This window comes from Oculina patagonica, chromosome 6 (genome assembly GCF_052425735.1).
Source record: "Oculina patagonica isolate OP01 chromosome 6, crgOcupat, whole genome shotgun sequence".
Lineage (NCBI taxonomy): Eukaryota > Metazoa > Cnidaria > Anthozoa > Scleractinia > Oculinidae > Oculina > Oculina patagonica.
The window spans coordinates 3771486-3794312 of NC_135763.1; the positions used below are offsets into that span (position 1 = coordinate 3771486).

General features: G+C 40.1%; 3 protein-coding genes across 4 annotated transcripts in view; 2 read left to right on the forward strand and 1 right to left on the reverse strand.

The window, feature by feature from the left end:
* The first annotated feature begins 14 nt into the window (after window positions 1–14).
* On the forward strand, window positions 15–1448 carry LOC144659023 (transmembrane protein 242-like). The gene is made up of 2 exons (XM_078519556.1): window positions 15–311; window positions 923–1448. Exons 1-2 carry the CDS (start codon window positions 15–17, stop codon window positions 1088–1090), a joined length of 465 nt encoding a protein of 154 aa, XP_078375682.1. The 3' UTR covers window positions 1091–1448.
* Window positions 1449–3500: 2052 nt separating this feature from the next.
* LOC144659024 (mitochondrial pyruvate carrier 2-like) lies at window positions 3501–10078 on the reverse strand. Its single transcript, XM_078519557.1, has 5 exons — window positions 9918–10078; window positions 6829–6869; window positions 6623–6707; window positions 5894–6005; window positions 3501–5054 (listed from the first exon to the last, which is right to left on the reverse strand). The coding sequence occupies exons 1-5, from the start codon at window positions 10009–10011 to the stop codon at window positions 5009–5011; spliced, it is 378 nt and encodes a 125-aa protein (XP_078375683.1). The 5' UTR covers window positions 10012–10078; the 3' UTR covers window positions 3501–5008.
* A 138-nt stretch (window positions 10079–10216) lies between these two features.
* Window positions 10217–22827, forward strand: part of LOC144658928 (uncharacterized) — a 30981-nt gene continuing 18370 nt past the window's right edge. The window contains exons 1-11 of one of the 2 annotated variants that reach the window (XM_078519432.1): window positions 10217–10432; window positions 11906–11994; window positions 12431–12637; window positions 13138–13349; window positions 13755–13824; window positions 15309–15544; window positions 15867–15910; window positions 16734–16774; window positions 16864–16961; window positions 21204–21285; window positions 21859–21975. In XM_078519432.1, coding sequence (XP_078375558.1) covers window positions 10319–10432; window positions 11906–11994; window positions 12431–12637; window positions 13138–13349; window positions 13755–13824; window positions 15309–15544; window positions 15867–15910; window positions 16734–16774; window positions 16864–16961; window positions 21204–21285; window positions 21859–21975 — 1310 coding nt within the window. In that variant the 5' untranslated portion in view covers window positions 10217–10318. The remainder of the gene's footprint in view (window positions 10433–11905; window positions 11995–12430; window positions 12638–13137; window positions 13350–13754; window positions 13825–15308; window positions 15545–15866; window positions 15911–16733; window positions 16775–16863; window positions 16962–21203; window positions 21286–21858; window positions 21976–22827) is intronic. The other variant, XM_078519433.1, reaches the window with a different exon arrangement.

Consider the following 22827-nt stretch of genomic DNA (forward strand, 5'->3'; position numbering starts at 1 on the left):
ATAAAAATTTCAAAATGGCGGACGAAGGTGACAAAAAATTGCTTGAGAACAGTCCTTCGTCTGAAATTGTTAGCACGGCAAATGTGCTACCAGGAGCCTTATTCTTAACTGGAGTGACGTTGGCGTCGATGGTTGGTGGCTTTGGTTATGCCATCGGACAAGCGCGTCGTAGAAGTCCAGGATCTTTTGATCAGCGCCAACAAGAAGGGGTAAAGTTGGCTGTCAGGGCGCTTGGCTGGGGCACTGTTCTTGCTGTGAGCGGCGTTGGCCTTCTGGTATTAGGAGTGAAGACTGCTCTAGGAGTTAAGGATGTAAGAAAAAATGCTATTCCTTTGTTTCATGCTGCAGATCTATTTGCAACCACCAGTCTTGTCACGTGACATTGTCAATCAAACTAATCCATTATCCGATAAAGGTTATATGGGACGGCTGCAGGTAGGCTATGGTTCACTGGCCAAATAGAGCAAGCATTACTCAAGCACCCCAGCAGCAAATGGCACAAATTGCTTCACTTGCCACAGACTGGAAAACCCGAGTTGACTCCCATGTAAAAGGGATGGGATGCTTGAAGATTTTGAAAAGAACCCCGAAAAGAGACCAATTTGGGCGTGACTCCCTTGAACCCCTAAAAGATACTTAAATACTGAAAATATAATTTATATTTGTATATTTCTTTGTGTGCAACCTTAAACGGGACCTTGACTGCTAAAAAATATTGGTATTTTGTCTGCAACACCCTAAGTGAAACCAAATTCGAATTTTCCACCCCTAAGCGAGACGACAAGCATCCCCGCCCCTTTTGTATGGGAGTCCCCCCAGGGTAGGGGGGGGGGGTGTGTGACATGGAACCAATGTCAAGCGCTGCAAAACAGGTATCTGGTGGATACTGTAAGAACTTACCTGTACAATTTTTTTTCCTTAGGCAAAAGAATTTGGGGTAAAAATGAAGAGCATTCTTCCCACAAAGGATGGAAAATTGGTGTCCTATTTTGAGTCCTGGAGAATACCAAGAAATAAGGGTGGTGGGAAGAATGATGAGTGGTTTTCCTCCAGTTCAGAATCAGCAAGTCAGAAAACAGCAGAAAAATGAAGCTGGTGTACTGGTTCAAGTTTTAAATTGAAATACCAGCGCTTATGACTGGCTGGAGTAACTTGAAAATCTGGCAAGCTTCACAGCCGGAAATTAAAACTCATGCTCATTTCAAGTCAAGTTGGAACACTAAGTCTTGAAATTGTGAGGATCCCACTACAGTACAAGTTTGCTTGGAGCTCAAACAGCAACTGTTATAAATGTTTCGTGCAAGGTGAAAGCTGCACTTTAAGTTATTTAGAGAAAACAATATTAAAGGGGAGGGATGATAATATTGTCATCTGATTTCAGAATGATTTTTTTAAAGAAGCCCATTGCATTAGGAAATGTGGGTGACTATCAATAAAACAGTGGCAAGGATGGAAATGGAGTAGTCTTTACAGTCAACATCCACTTCCCCTTGGGAAAAAAGGGCTTCCGCCATTACCTATGAAAATCACATACGTTTTTTTTTTTTCTGCGACAGTATTTGTAATCTACCTTGTAACACTGTGACTGTGTGATTCCTTTCATTTTACAGTGAATTTAACACTCCACAAATAGGTGGTCTTGTGATCAACTGAGCGTGGCTTAAGCTAATAAAAGCTGGTTTTTACAAGTGTGTTGGGCAGAACTTCATCTTGAATTCAGGGTTGCCACTGGTCAGGAAAAAATAATATTCTTCAAGGTCAGGAAAAAGGCGGGAAATTTTATTTTGAGTCAGGGAAGATTGACATTTTGAAGAAAAGTCTAGGAAAATCGGAATATATGGCTGCTTATTTCAAACAATTGATGGCTGGAAGAAACAGTTTATGTCAGTGTGATCTTAGTGGTGTTTTTGTTTAGGCTGAAGGCCACTACCATATCTGACATTTTGTATCTATTTGGTGAGGAAAATTTGAAAACTGATGTCTGTGGCAACCATAATTATTTTTTTCCCTTAAGCAAGCTCATAAATTTACCTCCGGCATGCAGTTTGGCTATCAAAACAAATTGAATTTAACATACCTACTTAAAGTTTATTTAACTTTATTCTTTACTAAGTTCTCAACAGTATGATCACCCATTTCTTACCACCAGAAAGGAAAGACATGCAGGAGTCTGTATAAGGGCAATTCCACATGAGAGGTGTAAAAATCAAGATTTTTCAAAAGATATTTCAGATGGAATAATTACCTGTGCTGCATTGTAGACATGTTATAGTATACAGAAAAACAACTTTTACTTTGTCTGTGACAACAGTGTTTTTAGGGGGGTCCCCAAAGTACGGGTTTACCTTCTTAATAATTTACAATGTCTGTGATGCACATTTTTAACTTACAAAAATCATACTTTCAAAATGCTTATGAATTCAAACAATTATATTAGGAATATTCCCTCATTTGTGTTGACAAATGACTGATAAAGACTTCATCCAAAATATTTTTAAAAAATAGCAACAGCGATGTGAAGTTCTGTCATGGACGTTACGTAACGTCCATGAAATTTTGTGCATTTTTTTTCTCTCCTTAAGTTATTATTTGAAGGATTCTTAAAAAAATTCTGCTGCTTTGTAACTTATCAAAAGTGAACATTTTGATGATAACAAAACTCTGGTAAACTGTTACATTTTTTAACTAAGTGCAGTTGAAGTTGGTCATGGACGCCATATCATGGATGTTACACTTTTTGCAAAAATGTTGAAAAAAAGGCAAAACTTTATCAAAGTCTTTGGAAAAGGTAAAAAATAGTTAGGCGGTATAGCAGTGGGTAGTTTTTTCCAAAAAACAGGTTTGGATTGATAAACAGCAAGCTTGTGGAAAGAAATTTGCTGAAAATGCAGGTTAATATGTCATGTAAGGAACGTGAAATGTCCTCAAAAATTTAAATGAGCATTCCACAGGTTTTACATTAACTAGCAAGATAATTTCATTTCCAACTGCCAAGAAATATTGTTTTACTTCAAATGATAGAGCCCAACAATTGAAAAAAGTTAATTTATTTGGTAAACTTGAAGAAGAATTCACATAGTGTAACGTCCATGACAATTTTTGTAACGTCCATGACGTGACATTTTTAGTCTCAAAGAAAAACTGTGAAAGATAATGGAGGTGAAAACAAAATTTTCAGTTAACACAATCACTAAACTACATTGACATGGAGAAGATATTTTGAAAATGCTTGAAAGTTCACAGGAATTTTAAAGTAATGCTAATGCACTAAATTACGTGGTTGATTTTTATGTAACGTCCATGAGAGTCGTTTTTCTCAATATTTCTCTGGCACAAATAAGTCAACTGAAAAAAAGAAATAATCAAATTAACACACTAAGGTGCACAGACTTGTACATCAATGAAAAGTTTTAAAACTTGTTTTCATCCTTAGACAATGCAAGTTTAAAGTTCTAAAAATTAGTCTGAATTGTAACGTCCATGACATGGAATTGCCCATAACAAATTTATTTTTGAAAGACAATTTATATTTATTGCAACCACGATACACTTGCATAAAGTCTTGTTTTTGTTATATTGATAATATAACCCTCAGGGTAGATAAATATATTATGTTAAATAAAAATTTAATTTTATTCCTAATGAACTTTAAAAACCATTTTGTTTTCAAAAATGTTTCCTACATACGAGTTCGTCATTCCTTGCTATTCTTGGCTTGTAACCACGTGACAAGGCAGCCATGTTGGTGGACAAAACAATAAAAAATGTTTTTGTGGAATTTGCATGATGAAAGAGTTTAGTTTAGTTAGGGGAGGGAAACGCTTCGTTCTTGTCCACAAGCATGGCCGCTGTGACGTCAGCTACAACCCAGCAATTGAAGTAGTACAAAGCAGGGGAGGTATTTTTACTCTAAAAACTGAAGTTTTCTATGTGTAATTTCAACAAAGTTAAAGTAAAGGATGGTAGTTATTGATAAATGCAAATGGATGATCTCAGTGGCTGGTCAGAAGTGACTATTTACAAGTAAATACCGGTAGGTTAGCGCAAAGATGAATAAGCAAAAGTAACAACGTTGGTGAGAAATAGAAAAGTTGAGGAATATTTGTGACAAAAATTTACTTAGTCTGTGAAAGCCCATAGACAGGCTGATAATTATTTAGCAGTACATTTCAATATTATGGAGCTCCTACATTATTAGCAATTATGTGTTCTTGATCAATCCCATACATAATTTGCTTATTGGCTGGTTGTTCAAAGAATAGATCAAGTTATCCACTGGACAACTTGGCTATCCAGTGGATAACTGTTATAAGACACACTGTGCTCAGGGTTGTCGCTAAGGGCTGGCTGCCGGCTTATTTCACCAGCTGAAAGAGAACTTAAATCCGGCTGACATTTTACATGAAAACAAAGACTTAGGTAAACGTTTATAGCTGCCAAGGCCAGAAAAGCCAGCTGGGCTTGTTGATGAGGCAGCTTAGCGTTTTCTTAGCTACATCCATGTGTGCTATCCACTGCAAAGTGATGTATCTGGTGGATAGCATTAGGGAGCTTTAGCAATAACGACGGCGACGCCGATGACAACGCCTGGTGCAAGATGAATTTATATTTTACTTGAAAATCTCGCTGTTATCCAAATGTATTCAGTGTATCTATTGGTTTAGGAACAAGCTGGAGCTAAATATGTCAGAAAGCGTTCATCATCAAAAAGAAAATCGAAAATTTAGCCGACGTCGTTCACACTCTTTAAAATACGCAGAACAGTTTGTTATTTGACGTTGTTGTTTTGTAGAGAACGTTGAGAAATAAAACGCACGTGCAGGGCTTTTATTCTGCTCATCAGTAAACCTTTTGTTTGGTGACGTTCTCGTTCACGTTGCCGTCGTGGTTTGCTAAAGCTCCCTATTATCCATCCTTTAAACAACCAAGGCCAGTAGTTTGCAATGCCTCTCTCAAGCCCTAACACCACCACACCCATTCATTTAATTGTTGTCGTACAACAGTTCTTTCACTCTTCACTTGATTCTTTCAATTTATCTTGTGAATACCTGTAACTGAAAATATAAAAGGATAAAATTATCAACAATAATTTCAATTAGCTTACAATTGCTTACAATCAATTGTAAGCTATGTTGTATTGTAAGATTTTTTCGTATTGTGAGCAAGTTAGTGTTGATAGTTAAGTGATAAGTGTTGTAAATAACGTCAATATTGTAAGTAACGCTAGTAAATAACGTTAGTATTGTAGCAGTTGTAAGTAAAATTGTAAGTAATGTCAGTATTGCAATAATAATAATAATTAAAAAAAAAACAAAACAAAAAAAACCCAATAATTTCAACTAGTCTGAATTCAGAGTACATATACCAAATTGAAGAAACGTTGACCCTGTGAAAAGCAAAAACCATGAACGATAAGACCGAATGGGATTCTGGGTAGACAGCATTAATAAGCATAAGTAATACTTCCATCCTATTATAAATAATATATTTTTTTCTTTAAGAGCTTAAAGAGCATGATTTATGCAAACTGTCTTATTAAAATGTTTATTCTGTCACAGGCGACGATTTTTTTTTCGACTCCCAGAGATCATTTGGGTCGCATCGTTCATGGTTTATGCTTTTCATGGGTCAACGTTTCTTCAATCAGGTGTATACACGTGTGTGGTGCTACATGTACATCAATTTTCCAAGTTGACAACTTTCTTTACCTAATAACTTGTGGTGGAGTAGAAGATGGGGTTGGTTGGTATGGTATGCACTCATGTACATGTATACATGATTATTATTGCCTTTCTAAGAAAAATCTAGATCAATATGAATGTCATGTCCACAGTAAAACTACATGGTTGTTGCTAAAACTAAGTTACTAAAAATGCAGCAATACAATACATACTATGCTATTCTACAAACTTGATTTATTCCTGTGATTCCAAGACCAATGTTAACACTAAACAGCAGCCAGTTTTTAGGGATGATCACCATTGAGTATCGAGCCCATATCAATCCTGCAACAACAAAATGACAAATTAAATTGGCATCTGTTGTGCTGCATGCTGATGCAGTGTTTGGATAAAATACATAATATAACGTTGTTAGAGTGTCAAGCTTCTAGACAAGCACAGAAAAAAGTGCTTTACTTATCCGGGACACTGGTCCAGATTCAATTTGAATTTAAAGAGATGATTTTTGTGGAGGGAGAAAAACCATTGAACGCTGAGAAAAACCCCAGTAGCAAGGATGAGAACCAACAACAAACTCCACTCATATGTGATGCCAGATCTAGGATTCAAACCCAGATCACACTGGTGAGAGGCAAGCACTCTCTACTGCACCACCGCTGCTTCCACTCCAATTTTCATTCACCACAGTGACTTTAGAATGACAAGAAGTCTGGGACAACTCTCATGTTGTAATAACTTGTGGGATCATTACTGGGGACAAGACAAAAGTTGAGAACCTGTATTGTCCTATAACTGAGACGTCACTGCAAGATGAAACTCATCTCAGATTGCGTTATCAACTGCAGTCGAGAATGAAAATGTAAAATTTAATTAAAATCTTTAGAATTACCAACCATACAGCCATGTATGTATGTGTGTGACTGTCTGAACTCTGAACTTACCTGTAGCTGCCAGGGCAGTGGACTGCGAAGGACTGAGTTTATCAGCTGGCCTTGCAAGATCGGCGATTCCAGCAAATACAAGACCCTTTAATGAAACAATTATAAATTGAAAAAACTTTAATTTGCCTAAAAATAATCTTCTGGACATAAGGTGATATATACTGGTACATCAATATTGATGTATATTATAGAAATGCAATCCTTACCCATTTGAAAGCTGGAGCCCAGAAAAAGATGGTTTGAGGCCCTGAAAAGAAATTAAACATATAATTTACCTTAAAGCTCTGTAAAAAATGTTACTGTTATGAGACATCAGTCCAAAATGTCAGATATGCCAGGGAGGGCGGAGCCGGGGGGAGTGGTTTAGCCCATCAAATATTTCTGAAAAATAAAGACTTACTAAGAGTAGAGTCTCTTAAGCCCAACCCCCCAACTTTAAGTCACTAGTCAATCCCCCAAATTGGAAAAATGTTATGCCGTCCCTGTATGTACATGTAGCTGGAGGTTTTTTAAAATGTGGCCTGGATGCTCATCCTCCCAACTGCATAGCAATACAAGGATGCTTTACTAATTTCTTATTGTCATCCCTTTTTGTCTTGTGACGTCATGACTACGTCATGACGACACAAGATAATACTACAGGGGACAAGGTGCATTCCATGCGTATTTGCTTTCTGAGGCCGCGGAATTTTCCCGCCATGTCAATATTTTCCCCGCCATGTCAAAATTTTCTTTTTTTAGTAAATGCCGAAAAATGCGATCATCAGATTTAAACAAAACAGATGCAGACTTCTCAACCTCAAAGCACTGGAAATCTGGAGATTGAGGTAAAAAAATCTGGAGATTTCAGTAAAAACCGGGAGATTGATCAACTGACGGACAAAAATAACTAAAAGAGTCCTAAAACCAGGCGCTAATCAAATAACTTGTTACTCTGTTTTTTCGTGAGATTTCTGTTTCTCGTCGTGAGATTGAAGTGAAAACCGTGAGTCTCAGGACAAAATCGTGAGACTTGAGAGGTCTGCAGATGCTGTTTACACTGACAGTTGCGTTTATTTTTAAGCTTTTTGTTTGTTTTTCTTAGTGATAAAAGCAATCACACGAGATTCCCACCATTCTAGTCATATTAGTCAATCAGATAATAGCTACCGTTTCGTGAGAACAATGTGTTTTATGATTTTGGTACAGCAATAGGGGAAAAGCATGTCTTAAACAGGATTGCGCCGTACAGAACTGTAGGTATGTCGACCGACAATATGTCAGGAAAACCTTTTTTTGCCGTTTCCATTTTTGATTAGATCCGATTTCGAAGATGTAATAGACCGTAGTAGTCGAACCACATGTGTGCCTTTACTTCAGTTGACTAGCTAGCTTAGGCAAGTTAGAATTTGTGCTGATTAAACTAGTTCAAAACAACTGATCCCGTGGACATTATTTTCCTTGTGTGTCTTCAATTTGAGTATTACTCGAAGACACACGCAACAGGTCAACCATGAAACTTTGCTTGGTAGTGTGCGTGAGTTTATTGAAACGTGAGGCTGAAAACGTTCTTATCAGTCACAGGCACAAAACAACAAAGGAGAATCTGTGACTTTGTTGACCTTTTTAAGATATTTAAGAATTATCTGTGACAGATAAATGCTTATGAATCTGTGTGTGTCTGTATTCTTTTTGTGCTGTTATCGGAGTCCTATAACTGTTCAACGGCTACATGCTGGAGTGTACTTTGAATTTAAGTCAAGCCTACTTTCGGCTGCTTTTGATAAGGTGTCGGAAACAAGTCGCGTGACAATAATAAGTACAAACATTATCCGCCTGACAGAAATAGCAACGATCAATTAGTATGAATCAAAATGGACGCTTAATTACCGTGATTGTGATCGGAATGGATACTATTAAGGCATCGATTTCAAAACTTTAAGCATGTAATCTTATACAATAATTAAAGATAGAAACTTCACAGACAGTTACTCAGAGTTTCACGCACGAAGCGATCATCAGACTGTGTCGTTAGATGCGGTGAAATACAATTTAAACTACGTTCATAGAGGACGGTTGGAACGATCCTGTCTCTGATTGGCCGTGTAGTACTTGTTTTCGTGCCTGCACTTGGTAACAAACTCAGATCTTTTGTTCAAGAAGGTGGATCTGTCAGCTGATAGTATGCAGAGCTTCTCCGTCAGACACAAATTGCAGCGTGACGGGTTTCCCCTGTAAGCGCTTGCTCTCGTGACAATGAACCACTTGATCGAAAATTCGGTGTTGTTGTCTTTCAGGTCCCAAATCTTATATATATTTTTTAGTTTGATTTTAAGCCTTCCGCGTGAGAACCTTTTGTAGTTGGAATAAACCTTTGTTTTTATCTTTAACTGTGAAATCGTGAAGTTCAGCGCAAGCATTCACGACAAAGGTTTCTGAATTGACAAGTGAATCAAGAGTTTCGTATATCGTGTTGTGAATGTCACAACTTTTATCGAGCGACAAAAGTAGCTTTAGTTTTAGTTTAAATTTTAGGGGTGAGGAGTCTAAATGTTTCTTTATGTTAGATGCACGCTTTTTAATTTTCGACATCTTTACAAGCAATAAATAGACGTGAAAAGCGGTTTATTTTCAAATAAATTAAACTCTGAAAAGAGTCACAAGACACTAAGCCCAGAGGGCTTTTGATTTGCTATATTTTGATTCTAGCTGTTTTTATGCTAAGTTATTTCAATAGAAAATAACCGAACATTTTGTTTCCGCCGATAAAAAGGAGTCATGCTAATCCACGATTCACCTAGAAATATGACTGAAACTGTGTCTGAAAAGTTCATCAAACTGATGAACTTTGCCCTTCAGACATATGTGAATGTGTGCGGTTGGCAATTTTTTTTTTTTTTCACAAGAAAATATTAGAGTTGATTTTTTTGATTGCTTAGAAAACTTAAATACAACCAGGAACAAATACGCTTAAGCACACATCACATGCATTGTATCAGTACACTTATGTTTAGATCCTAATCCTATAAATTTACCGAATTCCACAATCAGTGGTGGAACCTGGCTGCGGGTCGCAAGTTCACTGACAACATAGCGCTAACGCAGACAAAAAATTGACTTATGGCAGTAATTTACATCACTGAAACCCTAATGTTTGACAAAGGACAAACGTTGTTTTAGAACCCGAACCGAACATTTCTTTCCAAAATCCGACGTACGCGTGAAACGCGTTCTGACGCAGGTTTCGAAATCGCTGCAGGATGTGCGAAATTTTTTTTGTCAAACTAAACTACAAATGTCTAAAGGAAATACTTACCGGCCGGAGCTTTCCAAAACGGAACGAGTTTACGAGGTAATGCTGCTTCGATCTGCCCTAGAAATCGCACCCAAATTACCCTTACTGCACTCATTTTACGTACAGTGTGGTAAAAATATTGTCGATACAGGCGATTAGGTAATTTTCAACAAAATGGAAGGCAGGATTCCACACCAGAAAGACTGGGGATGAGTTATATTCTAACAGAACATATGATTGGTTGAAGCGTGAAAAAACAGCCAATTGAAATTCTCGTAAGAAAAGACCCAATGATAAGCGGATATTGAATTTCACAGCGAGGAGCGGGAACTTGGAAGGGATTGCAGTTTGTTTGTTATGGAAATGTAAATTCACAGGTTTAAGGCAGCTTTGCTTGAAATGTGAGAAAGGACAAAGAAGAAATGAGACTTTACATCCGTAACAAAGAAAAATACGATCCTTCAAAGGCTGGGAAGGCGTTGGTATTTGTGGAATTTGCAGATCCTCGCGTGTTTTCAGTTGGCCAAGTCAAGGAGGTGAGCTTGGGCTTGATGCTGTTTGTCATTAAAAACACTGAGCTGAATTGAAGATCAGAAAATATTTAAAGCCCCAGGTTTAAATGTTAAACACTTCTTAAGACCCTTTTTCTGATGTTTAAAATCAAGGATAGGTCTTTTCTTTCGTAAAGCGCGCACCCACATCAACTGGCGAGTAGGGTCTCCTCAAATATCAGGACGTAAAAGTGATCAAAGTCGAACGGAAAGAGTCGAAATCAAGTGCCGAATGATACGAAAAAGTCGATAACAAAGATTGACGTACGAATGAAACACAAAACGAGCAAATACAAAACCAAATTTAAAATTTCTTTTAGGTTTCGTGCTTCCAATTACAGTGTTAAAACGGTAAAATAAAGTCTTGGCATAACCAATCCTGCTTCATTAGTATGTCGCGGCAACTGTAGTCTTGCCACAGTTTTTTGTATTTCCGATACTTGTCGATCGCAGTCGATAAAATTGATTTAAATCGATCAAAGTCGATAATACAAGAAATTGTGTGACACTTTGATCATTTCGATATCTGTCGATTGATTAGTATGCAACCGATTAGATATCGAAATTATCGATTGTTACGTCCTGCAAATATTCAACTTGTTCCAGCGAAATTATAACAAAATGCAAGTGAACGCAAGCTTGCTACAAATTAGGCCATAAAAGAAGGCCACGGTTCAATCACAGGTTGTGTCTCTACAATTTTTGACAGAAATTTTGGCTGACTTGTGCACCTATCAATGGTTTACCCCAGGATGGGGGGGGGGGGAGGGGGGAGCAACCTCAGGAGAATTTGAAATTTTTTGGAATCCAAAGTTGAATTTCCCACCCCTGGGCACCTAGTGAATGTCAAATTTCACATATCTCCTCTTAAATTTCTAACCCAGCCGACCATTTTAGATGTCAAAATCCCTACCCTGGGAGAACTTACAATGTCAAATTCCCGTGGGTTGCCCGCCCCCCCCCCATCCTGGGGCAAACATTGATAGGTGCATTACATTACCTTGTTTACACTAAATACTTCTGAATGTGAGCTAAAGTGTAGCGCATATAAAGCTTGTGTATGGTTTCCACATCATAGACCCATCCTACACCCCTTCTCCACTCTGCATGGAATGAGAATTTCCCATGCTGTGGGGTGGACAGGAGGTCCACAAATTTTAAAAGAAAGTATGGGGCTAAACTGGAATTTCCAGAGGGGTGAGGGGATTCAAACCCAAAAAACCTTCCCTGGCAGGGGTGGGGGGATATGGATATTTTCTGGAACACCACAATAAAACAAGACTAACAATATAGAATCAACTATTCTCAAATACTGAGTCTTCTAGTGTCTGCTGCATTTGTGGCCCAACATGAAATAACTAAGGATCATTGGGCTGAATCCTACACATATGTGTACCGTTATGTCAAACGATACTCTTTCCCTGATTTACAGTAAGATCTATGTATTTTAATTGCCAGGAGTTTAAAAAGAAAGCCAGGGCAGCAAAGATCGATTCTTTATATTTTCGTCAAGAGGATGGCTCTTACGAGGTCTTAGCTGATGATAGGTAAGATTTGTTTAGAGCTGTCCCCATTGACGGTATCTTGGAAGTTGTTGTTTCTTATATCTAGTATCCTTACAGATATAGCACAATTTTCACTTAATTTAGAGAAGTGGTAAAAATTTTGAGGTGGGTGGTTGTTGAAGTTATAGATTGTTACTGCTCAAACTCATTAATAATTCATCAAGTTAATATGAAGATAATCAGAACCGGTGATTTTGACATGTGTATAGATTTTAATGAGTAAAACCTGCAAATGGGGTAGGTGTCCAATTATAGGTATCCAATTTTAAGTTGCTCAAATTGGACACTCCAACATCGCACATTACCGGTAATTATGTAGGTGACAAATAGGTGTGCACAAAGCCAACTGAAATCATAAATTTTGTTATAGATACCATAAATAAAGTAATAATGATGTCATTGTGTGGAATTATAACAGGACTGTGGGTTTTTACAATATACAAAATGATGCTATTTTGGAAACAACAAGCAACCCTCTTTGGGCTGCTGCCATCTACTATAGACTGCGAGAAGTGGAAAGAGATGCCGCCAATCGTGCAGATGATCCAAGGGCTGCTAGAGGATTGGAACAATCTTTGATTCAGAAGTACATGGCATTGGGTATTCTCTTTAGTGGAGGAAACAAGTGAGTTAGTCAACTTTGAGACACCTCCCACAATGGGACACACCTATAGCCACAGTCCACCAATAAAAAGGCACCTCCAATATGATGGGACACCTTGAAAGTGCACCTTTAAAAAGAGAACACCTTCCACAGTGGAAGTCCTGTTTATGGGGACACATGTACAACTTGCTTAAGAATATCATTTCCATAAAGACACATTTTTCACAAGAGCACACCTTCCACAAGGGTGCACCTTCTATAGGCACACACCATCTGCGAGGGCACACTATTTTCAAAAGAACATACCTCCCATGAGGGTTGCCTTTTCATATAGACATGCCCTCTATACATGTATGCAAGGACAGAGGCACAGTTTTTATAAGGTCACACCCTCCACAAGGGCACATCTTCCATAAAGGCATGCATTTCATGAGGAATATTAGTACTGTTCGGCATCTCTAACAGATCACATCCTAATCCTAAATAATGTTAAACTAAAGTGTAGCCTTTTCCTTCTTTAGTCGAGAACGACAGCAGCCTCCACACTTTGAAGAGCTGGATCAGCTATTTGAACATCTTCAAACAGCTGGCAAAAAGCCAGTTCACATGTCCCAACAAACCTTAGATACCCTGCAGCGGCTGAAAGACGATTATGAACAGAATGATGTACATGAAAGAGATTCTATTGGTCATTTTGTTCGTAGACAGGCTGTGAAATTAGGACTTACTTCAAGTAAGGGGCATTGAATTATGTAATCAACATTTGATTATATTATTTGGGTCTCCCTTCCCTCCCCTCCTTTCAGTTATGACTATGTTATGCCCATACAGTATGCTCAGACATGATATAAGTTAATGACTGCAGAACTTGGTTTGTGTTTCAAATTGTTGTGTTAAGAGTTTCATGTGGAACTCTTACAGCTAAAATTGTTTAGATGCAACATCCCTGTAGAAAGGAAACCCATATATTCCAAAATTCCTTCAGATAAAAAGCCCAGGGTGTACATGTATTCAAATATTCATTAGCAGTATTCATTATCTAATCTAATATAAAGAAAAAAACCTCAAATTACCAACAAAGTGAAATAATTAATTAGTATTTAATTTATTGTTTTCATTAATACAAAATTTATTATAGAAGAATCAAATGGAAATGGCAAAGAACAGCATAATGGAGGTAACAATGATGGAGATGGGGAAGTTGAGAGGTAAGAACAGTCTCACCCACCCAGAAAAAAATGACCTTGCTTTATGATAAATGAAAATTAAATTTTGACTTTTACTGCAGGCCAATTGAAACATCCATTATGAGCTTTGAGGAGAGAAATATTTCAATTGATGCTTGATAGAGAACACCCTCTTTACACCAAATAAGCATGAAAATAAGTAGCACAAAATGGAAAGCTTATTACAGTACGTACACAAGGTTGAAAATGATGAAATTTCATTAATTTTGTGGTTTTTCCCTCAATGTGAGCTTGCAGCAGGACAATAAACCTCAGTAAGTAATGTAACATTGCACTAAACAATTTAAATTAAACATCTCAATATGCTTTAGTTTTTAATATAACATTAAAAAAGATTAATCAGAATGGGCCATTTCCGAGTTACCCTTTGCCTCTGTCTCAAAACGAGTCTAGGTGCGAAACCATTCATATGAAAATGAGTTTCACCTACAGGCCCATTTTCATGCAAATCAAACTCATTTTCATTTGAGTGGTTTCGCACGTAGACTCGTATTGAAACAGAGGCAAAAGGGAACTCGGAAATGGCCTATTAATATAAATGCACCAATGCTCTGATTGCCATGAACCTACAAAAAGCCTTTGATCACTGTAAAGCCATCAGCACTTATTTATTGAATACACTTCAGGGTTTACATTAAGAATTGTAATAGCAGGAGAATACCGTCGCTTGCATCTAAGCGTGAACATGAGCCGCCGAAACATGATTAATTGGGTATCAAACATGGCATGTTTCGTCATGAACATGAAGTTTAGCAGACTGTAACGACAACTTTCACGCTCAAAATGCTCACCATAAACACTGAGAACAGGCGAAACTTTGCACCAGAAGTGATTCAAGTGAACCTGCAAATGCATATCGACACAGATCAGGATCAATTTGTCGAAGGAAGTCTTGATATCCAATCTTTCCGCCATTTCGACTGTTTCGAAACCGGAATTGTTGAAGTTTCGGCGCGAAAGTTGCCATTACGGTCTGCTAAACTTCAAACGTTTGATGACCAATCATGCCACGTTTGATACCCAATTAGATCATGTTTCGGCGACACGTGTTCACGCTTAGATGCAAGCGACGGTAGTGTTATTAAACCGGAGAATGATTTCTAAAGGTTTCACATCTTAATAAAAAAATAGGTACAGGCCTTTGGAATTTAGCCGGAGAATTCTACGTAGTAGCGGGAGAATTCTCTGATCTCCGATGCCTAATGAACACCCTGACACTTGGGTGGTTGTGGAGAGAGACAATGTGGGAGCAAAGTGTCTTGCCCAAGAACACAACACAACTTGAACCCACTTGATCTGTAATCCATTGCACTAGCCATTAGGCTACTGTCCCTCCCACAGCGGAGGTCAGGATATTAAATTCTGGCTGCGAGGCTCACTTGGCATGTGTAAATGAGGCTACTATAGGTGCCTTATCTCACTCATGGCTATATTACCATTTTAAGGACTCGAGGTGCAGGCAACAGAGGTGGCAAAGGTAGAGGTAATAACAGGGGTAAGAGACCCAATGGAGTTGGCAGAGCTGGTAGGAGAGCACCTCAGAAGCAAAGAATGTGTGAAGACTGTGAGGAGAATGCAGCTACACAGTTCTGTGTTGATTGCCAGCCACCACTGGTTCTTTGCGATAACTGTGCTGTTGTGCTTCACAGGGGAGCCACAAGAAGAAATCACCAGTTGAAAGGTAAGGTTCTAATCAGGATTCTAAAAGTAGTTTGAAGTGGTACCTTTTTATTCATACTGTGGGCCCTTTGAAAAAAGTTTCCATTTTTTTTGGGGGGGGCTCAGACTGGATGTTGTCCTTACTGCTGATAGTAAAGAAAATTCAATCATATTTTATATTTTGGCAAGCTATGTCCACCAAGTTCAGTTTTGCACTTAGTTGACAAAAACAGTAAACAAAATGGCTCTGATTGTTAAAGCCACTGCTCACAATTCTCATGGACTCATCCTCTTACCTGACACATGACCTTTGACCTAACTGTGGTCTTTCGCTGTTTAAACAGATGTCTCAGAAGCACCTGTACCAGCAAAGGGTTACACCCCTAAAGTAAGTATGAACTGACCCTAAGTGTGTAGCATCAATAAACAATTTTGATATCTGAGTCTGATAAACTCGGAAAAACAATAATCCCAAAAAAAAATTTGAACAGTGTTAAAAGGAACTTGGACACGCAACTGCAAAAACCAATGTCTCCAAACCAGGTCGGTGCTATTTTCCATTTTTTTTAAAAGATGGACATCACCTAGCCTGATCCCCTAAAAACCTCATCAGACCTCTGTCACATGTAGAGAGTGTACAGAACTCTTTCTTGCAAAACATAACATTTCAGCACAATTTAAGGCATCTCGATTTCAATTTGTTTTTAGGGGAATGCCCTCAGACCACATAAAGATTTAGTAAATTCAACAAGACCCCCCTGGCGTTCACAAAACCCCTAAAAAAAATGTAATAAATCAATAATAAATCAAGTTTTTTGGGGGAAAGTCATGCAGATGTGACAACTTTTGAATCTGGACAGATGTAGTTTTTTTCTATTGTCGCGGGACAAAGTCTCATACAGGAATTAAATGTTTCCTTCTTGTTATTAGAAAACTCCAAGACTTTGAAAAATAAAGGTAATTAAATGCACTTAAAAGGGCTTAACATTGAGTTCTAGCTGGGTTGATTACAGGGTTGTCATTAGAAGACGGGACCCGGGTACCAGTACCACTCCAGGAATACTCATAAGTCAGTACCTGGCTACTTTCAAATTGAAAATAAACAAAACTTACCAGTACTTCAAATGTTCTTTTGTGGCCACTTGCTTTCCTTTTGGTGCCTTCCTACTTACCATTCTCATCTCATACTCTTATTACCATTCATCTTACAGGCATACAGAGCACCATTTGCCATGTTGGTGGCATTTCACAGGTATGTGATATATTTACATGTATCTTTGTTTCTGTAACTTTTTAATTTCTTTAGTAGGTTGTTTAATTCAGTTGTTTATGCACTTACAGGGCTTTCAATGAAGTTCCCAGCAAAATGAGTTTGACTACAGATGAGCTGAAATCCAGAGCACAACCTCTCACAAACACAGATTTGGAAATCAAACAAGGTGATGATCTTGTTTTTGTTAAATTCAGGGTTCATATGGATCCTGGAAAACCTGGAAAAGTCCAGGAATATGTTAGAAACTCTGTTGAAAAGAAGAGTGGGAACAAACAATGCAGAGCGAATCGCAGCGGAACTAACTAAGGAAGGCTTCAGAACGGGATTCAAGAGGAACAGAGCAATCCTAAGAAACATCATGAACATGAAGATTGCTGACGCGAAGGAAGACTTGAACATCGTCGACTACCGCTGGCACAAATCCAAGAAACAACTTTGGAAGATAATTCCTTTTGACTGTGTAGTCGCAGAAGAGTTCAGAAGGATCTACAAGCGTGAGGCAGAGGCGGACTGGGCAAAGGCGAAGCAGAAAAACCGGCATAAGATCGAACACCTCACCAAGAAATTCGCCGATAACGTGGCTCTAGTCGACACCTACAGAGGCGTCAAGATCTCAGACGAGGCCCTGGGTCCGAAAGAACCCCTGCTGGCACCATCAGTCTACAACATCGACGAGCGAGACGTCACCGAGAATATAAAGGCAGTCCTCCAACTACCACCAAAATTCGCTACCGCCAAAGCAGTGACAATGAACGAGATAAAAGTTGAGTTCCAGAAAGCCATGGTGAAGCAGAGGTGGAGCTTGAAAGCTGAGGAAGAAAGGAAAGAACAGGGAGAGACTGAGGAAGAGGCCGAGGAACGAGCGAGAAAAGAGCACCTAATTGTTGATGAAGATAACAACACTCTCAACTTTAACAAAGCGAGGCCAACTGATCTCCCGACCAACAGGAGAATCACAATTCCTCCCTTAGCGTCCAACCAAATCGAGATCCAGATGGCGGCGCTGGAGTGCGAGCTCATCAACAAGACCAAACAGTACCTGAAAGAGGAATGTGACACCAAGGGCTGCCCGAAAGAAGACAACCTTACGGAGCAAGAAAGGCAGGGGTTGAGAGAGCTGACCGAGCTGACCAAGACTGGAGACAAGCTTGTCACCGTCACGGATAAGTCAGACAGACTCTGCCTCAACACTATCGAGAGCTACAAAGCCATGGCAGCGCCACACATTGAGGGCGACACCCTGGTCAGCGAAGACGAAACTCGCAACAACGAGAAAATCCTCAACGCCTTCACCTTCCAGTTCGCCAGGGTGCTTGGATTGTGCCGAGACTGGGACAGAGGCACCCGCACCAAAACGGCGCTCACAAACACCAACCTCGAGCCGCCCAAACTCAGGTTTAGCATTAAGGACCACAAGAAAATCCAGCCTGGCCAGGTGGTCCTCCCGTGCCGCCCAATCTGCGCTGCCACCGAATCTCCAAACGGTCAGTTATCACACCTTATCTCTGTCATCCTCAACCACCTCGCCGACAGGATGGAAAACATCACTGAGTGCAGATCCACAGAGGAGATGATCGCCGCCTTCGAGAACATCAACTTGCGCAACGACCTCTCTGACCTGGTCATTGGCAGCATAGACGTCAAGGCGCTCTACCCCAGTCTGCTGGCGAACGAGACTGCTGCCGCCATCAGGGAAGAGTTCGAAAAGGCGGACATCATGATCGAGGGAGTGAACTGGGCTGAGGCCGGGAAACTGCTAACAATCTGTCTCGAGAAAGAAGACATCAAGAAACTCGGTCTGGAAGAACTTGTCAGCAGAAGGAAGAAAGAAGGAAGACGAGGAAGGAAAATTAGAATAACAACTGCCGAAGTAATGGGAAAATTGTTCCAAGAAGAAGGAGAGAGTCTGTTCTCCCCGCCCCAGCGACTACCGACCAGAGACGAGGAGAAAAAACTGTTCGGCAAAATACTAGAGTTGGTCATCGTGGCCGTGATGAAACACCATCTATACCAGTTCGGCGGCAAGACCATGAAGCAGGAAGATGGAGGACCGATTGGACTAGAGCTGTCCGGCACCATCGCTCGCGTGTACATGCTCCACTGGGACAGACAGTTCCTCGCCCTAGCCAGAAATAACATCCTTAACCCCCACCTATACTTCAGGTACATCGACGACCAGAACATCATCATAGAGGCGCTACCGCTGGGCACTAGGTGGAACGGAGAGAAGCTCGTCGTAGTGCCGGAAGAGGTAGAAGCAGACAAGACGACGCCGGCTGATACCCGCACCATGAGAGAGCTGAGGAACATGGGCAACTCGATCAGCCCGATGATCCAGCTCGAGGAAGACTCGCCATCGCAGCACGAGGACGGGAAACTCCCCATCCTAGACCTTAAGGTGTGGATTGAAAAGAAAGAACTAAACGGAACTAAGAAGGAGAAAGTTATGTACCAGTTCTACCGTAAGCCTATGGCCAACCCGCTCCTGATCATGGCAAGATCGGCGATACCAGAGAAGGTGAAGAGGACAGCACTGACGCAACAAGCACTGAGGATCCTGAGAAACACCTCGCTCGACTTGTCAGACAGCAAGAAAGCCGAGCTGCTGTCGGAATTCTCAGCCAGGATGCGAGCGAGCGGATACGGCGCCAGATACCGTCAAGAGATCATCACCAGCGCCATGATGGCATTCGACAGGATGAAGAAAGATCAGGAGGATAACGACCGGCCAATCAACAGGCCGCGCTCCTACCAGGCCAAGGAGAGACAAAAGAAGAAACTGTCGGCTAAGACCCAGTGGTTCAAGACCGGTGGCTACTCAACCGTCATATTCGTCCCTGCCACCCCCGGAGGCAGACTTGCAAACATGCTGTGGGAGGTTGAAGAGAGGAGTGGGACAGATCGCGGATGGCGAGTAAAAATCGTAGAAAGAGGAGGTCAAAAGATGAGCTCAAGGTTGATGAAAGATCCCTGGGCAGGGCCGTGCAACAGAGCAGACTGTCTAGTGTGTCGCAGCGTGGAGACAAGGCCCGACAGGAAGAGAGGAGGACCATGCTCGCGAAATAGCTGCTGCTACCTGATAGAATGCCGCGACTGTAGGACCAAGGGGCCAGACACCATCCCCGACAGAGCCGACAGCGGCGAAAAGGTGGTGGGCGAAGCTGGTAAGCCGATGGTCTCTTACTACATCGGTGAATCGGCGCGAAATGGATTCACCCGAGCACTAGATCACCAAGACGCGACCAAGAAGCGACAGACAAACAACGCCCTGGGCAAACATGTGATTGACTACCACAGCGGCCGGCAGGTGACCTTTGACATGTGGATCACCAGCACCCACAAGGACCCGCTGACCCGGCAGGTGCAGGAGGGAGTCAACATCGTGACAGGACTACCAAAATGCTCGGGAATGGAGCAACTACAAATGAACAGTAAACTGGAATATTTGCAGGGAGCCGTCCCCCAGACCAGGACCCAACGAGGAGCAGCACAATGAGTTGCGGAGCAACAACGTTATTTTTACGACCGGAATGATAGGACTGGCGCGGTTCGTCAAGCATGGAAACGTTCTTATTATTTCATCTTATTCTTATTCTTATTTCAATATTGTATATATACGCAAATACGCACAAAGACAAATCACCAGAGCGTAAGAATAGAACTGCGTACATATCCTAATTAAATACTATTATCCTAAGAAACTCAAACAATAAGACAATTTAGACAGCACCTTAGGGAATCAATGTTCATGTGCTATTTTCTTACTTGCCCAGCATATTTAACGTAGTGACTTATATAATATTCATTATCATGTCCTGAAGAGAACCCTGAAGAGGTTGAAAGTTCTAGACGATGTAAATGTAACTTTTTCACGCTCCAAACGGTTGAAAACAAATAAATCTAGAAGAAAATCCAGGAATTTTATTGTGGCACTCTCTTGGACTGGAAAGTCCTGGAAAAAGGCTACCGTCCTGCAAAGTTAACTCAATTACTCAAGTAACACCAGAATTCTCAGAAATAACATTATATGAAATGTATGGCAGACAGTAAAGATAAAATAATCTTGAGATCTTGAGGGCGAAAGGGTAAATGTGAATTTTGGAGTCCAGGAAAAATCAATCTGAGTCCTGGAAAATTGTTTGAGAAAAGGGTACAAACCCTTTAATCTGTGTAAGCTTAGACCAGAACATTAATGGCGTGGTGAATCTCTGCTTGGAAAACTGTCTACCTATTAGCAGGTTAGGTTCAACTACTGTAAAAGCTCTCTGATCTCTAAGTCCCTCAGGGACTTATTTCTTTTTAGGGCATTTTTGGGGGGAGGGCTGCTTAATAGAGACAGGGGCATATTTAAACTTGTATCTCAGTTAGGGTACATATAAAAGATTACAATGTGGGCTTTTTGCAACAGGAAGATGGTTTGGAGGCTTTGACTCACTGGAAAATGCCTTGATGAAGAATGAACTTGTACAGAAGGAAGATAAAATGCCAAAGTAAATGAACTTTAATGTGCTATCCAATGTGCTTATCATAATTATTACTGCTGTTACACATTATACTACTAACTCTACCTTGTGACCACTGTGGCCATTGCGAGGCAGAAAAAAGGAAACAATTGGCTTGCAAGGTGCTGTGCTAAAGCCCGACAGGTTCACATGAGGCAGTCCAGAAAATTAAAGCTGACCGGCAGCTCAAAATTTACTTTGTACTCACCAAGACACTTTTACAACTTTCCATCCAACCAAGTCAAAGTCAAAACTCAATTATGGTGGTAATTAATATGATGAAGTATTTTTTCACTGAATGCAGACCTTACATGACCTTAGCTTGGGCTTAATATTTTTCCATCTGTTTTTCCCAATTGGTCAGTGAGTGCATATTAATGAGAAAGATTGAATTCCCTTTTGTTTTTTTACCAGATGAAATTTTGGTGTTACATGAAAAAAATAGTATATACTACTGGTCTTTGAAGACAATGTGGTACCCTTTGGTTCCTCAGACCAACTCTTTTCAAATGGCATAAATATCTTTAAAACTTTCAGTTAAATCAAATTTGTAATTTATAGGTACTCTCTTGTGGAAAAAGGCCAGCCCTTAGCTGCAAGGTGTTCAGAATTTGATTATGCAGTTCAGAATCTTACTCAGGCAGCTTCAGTTCCAACCATACCAGTCATGGCAGCAAGGTTTGTGTCATTATCCTAATAATGACAAGGTTTGGATTAAGTTCATTGTTTAAGAATGTAGTATTTGCTCATTGGATTATGTCTGTGTAGGGGAGTGTTGCGCTTTCAATGAAAATACCACAAATACTATCTATGTCACTGAGGTCAACAAGAGACAAGTTGTATTCTCAGGCACCCTTTTGGTTATTTAACCCAATTCTCCTTGCCAACTGACATACATTTTGTTTTTGAGAATTTGACCATAGATCAAGGCTATAATCCTCCCAGGCATTATGCAGTGGTCAAAAAACCTTGGGCAACACTCTCTCACCAAGGCAGGAAGTAATTTGTATTGATCAGCTGTTTCAAGCAACTTCGATCCCTATGAAGGGACTTTAACCTTTACTCATCACCTGTTTGCTTGAAAACATTGTTACAATACTCAACCTCGAAATAACTTCATTACATAATGTTGAAAAGGAAATTAGACTAGTAATAGTAAGGATAATCACCATTATTATTTTTCTAAACTTCTTAGGCAAATTACTCAGAAAATAAAGGGAAGCCTCAAGCCATGCGACCCTTACTACCAGAGCTTATCCTGGTTTTTGTAGCATTAAGCGGCTAGGAATATTTCTACTCCCCCCTGAATGGGATGCTAGTCCATCGCAGGGTATCCCCCCAGCATTATGTCCGGTACTCATTTATACACCTGGGTGGAGAGAGGCTCTATGAGAGTAAAGTGTCTTGCCCAAGAACACAACACAGTGACCCCGTCCAGTGCTTGAACCAGGACCGCTCGATCTGAAGTTCGGCGCACTAACCATTAGGCCACTGTGCCTCCCGAAAGATTGCATTTAATATGAATGGCAC